The 7,500-nt window shown below is 47.6% G+C and overlaps 2 protein-coding genes across 5 annotated transcripts in view; one reads left to right on the forward strand and one right to left on the reverse strand.

Annotated features, from left to right (window-relative positions):
- The window catches only part of LOC137039335 (uro-adherence factor A-like), a 7,944-nt gene extending 7,652 nt beyond the window's left edge, over nt 1-292 (reverse strand). The window contains exon 1 of the mRNA XM_067414694.1: nt 196-292. Within this exon, the coding sequence (XP_067270795.1) occupies nt 196-292 (97 nt within the window). The remainder of the gene's footprint in view (nt 1-195) is intronic.
- trim36 (tripartite motif containing 36) overlaps nt 118-7,500 on the forward strand; it is a 39,280-nt gene continuing 31,897 nt past the window's right edge. The window contains exons 1-3 of one of the 4 annotated variants that reach the window (XM_067414625.1): nt 118-350; nt 1,913-2,153; nt 2,967-2,996. In XM_067414625.1, coding sequence (XP_067270726.1) covers nt 291-350; nt 1,913-2,153; nt 2,967-2,996 — 331 coding nt within the window. In that variant the 5' untranslated portion in view covers nt 118-290. Of the gene's footprint in view, nt 351-666; nt 882-1,912; nt 2,154-2,966; nt 2,997-7,500 lie in introns of those variants that run through there. The other 3 variants (XM_067414627.1, XM_067414626.1, XM_067414628.1) reach the window with 3 other exon arrangements.

Genomic DNA, 7,500 nt, shown 5'->3' on the forward strand with positions numbered 1-7,500 from the left:
AGAGAGAGAGAAAGTGAGAGAGAGAGAGAGAGAGAGAGAGAGAGAGAGAGAGAGAGAGTTAGAGAGAGAGAGAGTTTATCATATGGCAGATCTACACAAAGAGCTGTCAGTCCCGCGAGGCCACGCCCCCAGCCGGAGCGAGTGGGCGGAGCCTCGTGTCTGCAGGTCAGGCTGATCTCAGTGAGAGAGACTGACCGGAGCGGCGCGTGTCCGTGAGGAAGCACATCACCATCATCATCACCATCATCATCATCACCGGCGCGGCCGCGCGCATCACCGGGCAGCGGATCATGTCGGACTCGGATATGTCCGAGTTCGCGAGTATCGTGGAGCGCATCGAGAGAGGCGAGGTGAGATTCATCCGACACACACACACACACACACACACACACACACACACACACACACACACACACACACACACACTCGCTGTTTCATGTGATGCTGGATGGTGTTACTGATGCTTTATGATGCTCTGCAGAGGGTTGAGATCAATATACATTAATATGCATCCGCCTCAAGATCCCGTGCAGATGACGTCACTTCTCTACGCTGCGTTGATTTATAATATTGTGCACGTGTGAGCTCGTGTTAGCGGGAAGGCTTTGATGATGATGATGAAGATGGTGTGTATAATGTGCCGTTCTGTCGCGGACCCCGCCCATTATTTAAATACTAAATGGTTTCGCTGCAGGGTTGCTATAGTGACGGGCAGTGACTCCGCCCACTCTCGGCTTTTGCTCTCCAGCGTCGCAACGCTCGCGCAGTAACGCGCGTCCTCCTAAAGTTAGTTCAGTTCTCCTCAGTCGCGGAGTTTAACCGGAGTTTAACCGGAGTTTGACGTTATTTTGCTCGCAATGTCCAGGCGAAGCTCGATCCTGGTGAGTCCCTGAATCCGGTTCAGTTTCTTCATCCTCTCAGTGAACCTGCTATTGTGTGTGTGTGTGTGTGTGTGTGTGTGTGTAAGAGGGATAGTTAAGCCGATTGTTTTGAGTTTTATACATGAGGCAAACAAACGCCCAGTAGATCTTCACAGCGTTAGATAATCGCACTTTTAGGCTTGGAATAGAAAGTCGAAAGTGAACAATGAGAGTCAGTTACTTCCCCAAGAGCGCGTGAGTCGAGAGTCATCTGAATCACTCGCCTCCTCTGAATCACTTGACTCCTCTGAATCACTCGGCTCCTCTGAATCATAGATACGTATACGTAACAAAGATTAGATTTAGCTTTTATTATGTTTATCTATGCCCTTAATCGCTCGACTCCTTTGAATCACTCTGCTCCTCTGAATCAATTGACTCCTCTGAATCACTCGGCTCCTCCGAATCATAGATATACATAATAAAGACTAGATTTTGCCTTAATTATGTACATCTATACCCTGAATCGCTCGACTATTCTGAATCACTCGGCTTCTCTGAATCACTTGACTCCTTTGAATCACTGCTCCTCTGAATCGTATATAAATAATAAAGACTAGATTTAGCCTTAATTATGTATATCTGTGCCCTTAATCGCTCAACTCCTCTGAATCGTTCGGCTCCTCACGTGTGGTCAGACTGCTTTTGTCTTGTTTCTGTTTGTTTGCTCCTTTGAATCATATATAAATAAAGATTAGATTTCGCCTTTATTATGTATATCTATGCCCTGAATCGCTTAGCTTCTCTGAATCACTCGGCTCCTCTGAATCTCTTGACTCCTTTGAATCACTCAGCTCCTCTGAATCATATATAAGTAATAAAGATTAGATTTAGCCTTTATTGTGTATATCTATGCCCGGGATGAGCCGAGTGATTTGGAGGAGGAATAGCTCCCATCTGGTCGTACCTGTTTTGTGGTGTTGTGTTGTGGTGTTTTGTGGTGTTGTGTTGTGGTGTTTGTTTGTTCAGTAACTGGGGCTGTTTGTCTGCAGGTTCCGATGAAGAACATCGAGAGGGAGCTGATCTGTCCGATCTGTAAGGAGTTGTTCACTCACCCACTCATCCTGCCCTGTCAGCACAGCATCTGCCATAAATGTGTGCGAGAGCTGCTGATGCCGAACCACGATGACTCGTTCAGCACCGACGCCGGCTCCGAGTGCTCGAACCCGGGCAGCCCGCGCGCCAGAGTGCCGTCCCCGAGCATGGAGCGGCTGGACCGGCTGGTGCGATCCGGTAAACTATCACCTCCTCAAACTCTCACAGATAGGCTCCTTCTGTCCATAACACTATACAGTTTGATTAGAAGTCTGAAATGTGATTTTAATATTTTAAAGATTCATGTATCGTAAGAGAACTTAGCATTCCGAATGTATAAAGCTGATGTGCATTTTGCCTTGGCCAAAGTTGTTTATTTGTTGGTATCCTCTTAGAATCGGAGTGAGACCCAAAGCAGATTAACCCTCAGCCTTCCCTCGGGTCATTTTGACCCAAAACAACAAAAAGTTGTGTTGTCCAAGACAAGGACGTTTGTCGCACTTTAAAAACGAATACACAATAAAATTGACTGTATTCTCAGAGCTTTGTGGTTAAAATTTAAAAAAGTAACACATCAGCCCCTCACGGGTCAATTTGACCCGCTTTAGGAATGAATGTACTCAGAAAAATGCTAAAACTTTACCAGAAAATGCTGTTATAACATCTCTGTGTGTGAGAGATTCTGAGATATTAAAGGGGTTATGCACGAAATTGTGAATTATTTTGAATTTAAATTTGAAAGAATGTGATTTTAGAAACTATTTATTGATAAAAGTCTAGAAATGTAAAGGTAAAACTAGCTTTAAATGAATGCAGCCTGTAGGGAAGGGTTGGGGATAAAGGAGCTGGTGCTGTTATGAAGCGGGTCAGGAGTCTTTCCTCATGCTGTTGGCTCTCATTGCAGTTCCCTCAGGAATGTGATGCTGTGTTCATGTGTGTACAGTCATTGGCTGAATGCGGTGTCACTCCACTTCTGTTGTCCTGTCTCACTCTTCTCTCTGTCGCCCGCAGCCTCCCTGAGGAGGTCGTTTGGAGGGAGAGGTAGATGTGGGTCACGTGACCTCTTGAGCTGTAGTGTGTCTGTAGATCCCTGTGTGCTGCTGCTCTTCTGCTGGTGTGGCGAACTGGAACTAAGCCGAACCGGGAGCGTTGCCGCGCTGAACCTGTAGCGAACCAGAACCGTGCCGAATTCGAAACGTTGCCGTGCCGAACCCGTAGCGAACCGGAACTGTGCCGAACCCGAAGCGAACCGCAACCGTGCCGAATTCGAAGCGTTGCCGCACCGAACCCGTAGCGAACCGGAACTGTGCCGAACCCGGAGCAAACCGGAACCGTGCCAAACCCGTAACATTGCCGCGCCGAACCCGGAGCGAACCGTGCCGAACCCGAAACGTTGCCGCGCCGAACCCGGAGCGAACTGGAACAGTGCCGAACCTGGAGCGTTGCCGCACCAAACCCGTAGCGAACCGGAACTGTGCCGAATTCGAAGCGTTGCCGCGCCGAACCCGGAGCGAACCGGAACTGTGCCAAACCCGAAGCAAACCGCAACCGTGCCGAATTCGAAGCGTTGCCGCACCGAACCCGTAGCGAACCGGAACTGTGCCGAACCCGGAGCAAACCGGAACTGTGCCAAACCCGTAACATTGCCGCGCCGAACCCGGAAGGGAACCGGAACAGTGCCGAACCTGGAGCGTTGCCGCACCAAACCCGGAGCGAACCGGAACAGTGCCGAACCTGGAGCGTTGCCGCACCGAACCCGGAGCGTACCGGAACCGCGCCGAACCCGGAGTGAACCGGAACCGTGCCGAACCCGGAGTGAACCGGAACCGTGCCGAACCCAGAGCGATGCCGCCCAAACCCGGAGCGAACCAAAACCGCGCCGAACCTGAAACGTTGCCACGCTGAACCCAGAGGTGAACCGGAACCGCACCGAACCCGAAACGCTGTTACGCCGAACCGGAACCGTGCCGAACCGGGGGCGTTGCCGAGAGAATATTGCGGCGTTTTTCTTCTAGATGACGGCAGCTGAACAAACAGCACTAAGCTTAACTCGTGATTTATTTATTGCTCGGTAGTATCTAAACGAGTACGACCCATCCATATCAAACGCTTCTCAACCCGATTAACACACACACACACACCTGTTTCTGGCCTGAGCGTTTATCTTTCCCTCTGAGTGTCATTTGTGGCAGCATCAGGTCCCAGCATGCAGTGCGGCAACCCCCCCCCCCCACACACACACACACACGCACATTCACAGCCTCAGCACAGCTGTCCTTCATCTCACACACTCGTCCCTGATCCGGCCGGCGCTCCATCGGCTCATCCGTGTCCGCATGCGTGGCTCCATCGGCTCATCTGCACGTCTGCATCCAGTGTGTGTTTCTGCATCAGCTCTTCTGTGTCATCTGCTTGGAGTGTTTTCTGTCAGCCTGGAATGATCTCTGCTTGTGCATTAGCGATAGCTCATCATGACCCTGACCTGCACAGCCGTCTCCTGTAGAGCTGCAGTGTGTGAGCGCTCAGGCTAAACTCTGGCGGACGGAGCTGCCACTTCTAATCTCGCCTTAGCCTGCCCAGTGTGTGTAACATCTCGCACTACATGAGCACCAGACCGTCAATGGAGTGCCTTTTCTGTGGAAGCAAGAGGAATTATTCTTCTGTAGTCTCTTTATTTATTATGCAATGACAATTATCACCAGTGCAGTTCCAGAATGTCTGGTTTTGCTTCCAGACAGATTTTTAATGGCGATGCCTCAGAAATTGGGCTCTTTCATGACATTAGGCTTGTTTGAGCTGAACCTGCCTGAAGTGAAGGCGAGACTAGGCCAGACGGAGCGCTCGGTCTTCTGCTGGTGGAGTCGACACCTGCGGATCAGAGACGGATATCACTCGTGCTGCTGATAAACTGGGTGTAATTTAAAGCGGTGGTAAAACATTCTTTCGAAGGCTTGATTATGTTGGTACACTGTAACGTGTTCATGCTTCATTATTATATTCCTATATTTTACCTTTATTCTACACTGCTCTGTCCCTCCTTGTAAAATCGGGCTGATGGTTTCTGGTTCTATGAAGCCGGTCCCTCAAATATACGCAATGGGCTCTGATTGGTTCGCTGGCCCAGCTGTGTTCTGATTGGCTTACGGCTTACTGCACGTGTATCAGAAACCCTCCCCTTTACCGGCCGTAAAGACTGCGGATCTATAGTGGTCGCTACTGAATGCCTTCTGTTGTATTTTTAGACTGGTTATAGCCAAATATCAATTAACCCAAAAGAGCACTGGCATTGGCTTTACTAGAGTAATCAAATTAAACACAGAACCATGTTTAGCATGCCTGTAGATCAACAGTACATAAATGCTCTGATCAAAGAATAATTTACACTAATTCCAAGTTCGCTGGTGAGATTTAAAAGTTTGTAACGTGAGCCATTTGTCAGATAACATTAAGTATGAATGAACATTTATCCATCTGGTTTACTGAGCCAAACAGTGTTTTTCATCTGTTTACTTCCTTGTACCATTAACAATACAAATTATTATAGGAGAAAACATTGACGGAAAATAAATCATACTTACAGGTTGTTGCTGTTTTTAAAGTTGGAACTGCTCCGTCTTTCAGGACAAGCCGTCGTGCGAATCCTGCATTGAACTCGCAGAGATTGTGGAAGATTTCCTCCGTAAAATGTGCAGCACAGAGAGCGAGATTTGGGTAATAATTATGAGAACAGAGTTAAAAATACATCAACCATTGATCCCTAACTCCCCAGTCCCTAGAAAGGCTGAACAAAGTGGACCTGCAATCCGGATGAAAATATCAGCGTTTCGTCAGCAACTAACTATACCACAGCAACTCTTCTCCACAGCAGTAAAAATGGCCCGCCCCCCTTATTCAATGTCCTCGGAGGAGGGGTTTATGTAAATATTGGGGTTAGTGATGTCACCAGCCCTGGAGGAATGTCTGTAGTTCCTACCAGCAGTTTGCTGTAGTCCTTAGAAATTGATTTCTTTAAAAGCAAATATCTCCTTTTGCTTTAAACTTTGAACGCTGTAACTTTGCAGATGTTGTTTATGCTCAAACAGCGACACTACACGCTAGCTAAAGTTAGAAAAGTGAACGCGTGTTTTACCACCCTTTTAAGTTCTGTTGCTTTTATATGAAAATAAACATGAACAAGACACCCAAAGTTTTATTTATTTCCATTTGAAAGATGTTTACTATATATAATATCCACTCCCCTAAAGGATTATTAGGAACACACACTAATGCTGTGTTTGACCCTTTCTCCTTCAGAACTGCCTTAATTCTCCGTGGCATTGATCATCAAGCTGCTGAAAGCATTCTTTAGAAATGTCGGCCCATATTGATAGGAGAGCATCTTGCAGTTGATGGAGATTTGTGGGATGCACATCCAGGGCACGAAGCTCCCGTTCCACCACATCCCAAAGATGCTCTATTGGGTTGAGATCTGGGGACTGTGGCGGCCATTTTAGTTCAGTCAACTCATTGTCATGTTCAAGAAACCAATCTGAAATGATTGGAGCTTTGTGACATGGTGCATTATCCTGCTGGAAGTAGCCCTCAGAGGATGGGCACATGGTGGTCATAAAGGGATGGACATGGTCAGAAACAATGCTCAGGTAGGCCGTGGCATTTAAACGATGCCCAATTGGCACTAAGGGGCCTAATGTGTGCCAAGAAAACATCCCCCACACCATTACACCACCACCACCAGCCTGCACAGTGGGAACAAGGCATGATGGATCCATGTTCTCATTCTGTTTACACCAAATTCTGACTCTACCATCTGAATATCTCAACAGAAATCGAGACTCATCAGACCAGGCCACATTTCTCCAGTCTTCAACTGCCCAATTTTGGTGAGCTTGTGCAGATTGTCGCCTCTTTTTCCTATTTGTAGTGGAGATGAGTGGTACCCGGTGGGATCTTCTGCTGGTGTAGCCCGTCCGCCTCAAGGTTGTGTGTGTTGTGGCTTCACAAATACTTTGCTGCATACCTTGGTTGTAACGAGTGGTTATTTCAGTCAAAGTTGCTCTTCTATCAGCTTGAATCAGTCGGCCCATTCTCCTCTGACCTCGAGCATCAACAAGGCATTTTCTCCCACAGGACTGCTGCAGACTGGATGCTCTTCCCTTTTCACACCATTCTCTGTAAACCCTAGAAATGGTTGTGTGTGTAAATCCCAGTAACTGAGCAGATTGTGAAATACTCAGACCGGCCCGTCTGGCACCAACAACCATGCCACGCTCAAAACGGCTTAAATCACCTTTCTTTCCCATTCTGACGTTCAGTCTGGAGTTCAGGAGATTGTCTTGACCAGGGCCACACCCCTAAATGCACTGAAGAACTGCCATGTGATTGGCTGATTAGATAATTGCATTAATGAGAAATTGAACAGGTGTTCCTAATAATCCTTTAGGTGAGTGTGTATATACATAAGATGATATCACAAGCTTTAAAATCATACGTCAGTAAGTTGTTCCCCATCGTGCTTTAGTCGACTGGCTCTATAATCCGACGCGTC

This window comes from Pseudorasbora parva, chromosome 13 (genome assembly GCF_024679245.1).
Source record: "Pseudorasbora parva isolate DD20220531a chromosome 13, ASM2467924v1, whole genome shotgun sequence".
NCBI lineage: Eukaryota > Metazoa > Chordata > Actinopteri > Cypriniformes > Gobionidae > Pseudorasbora > Pseudorasbora parva.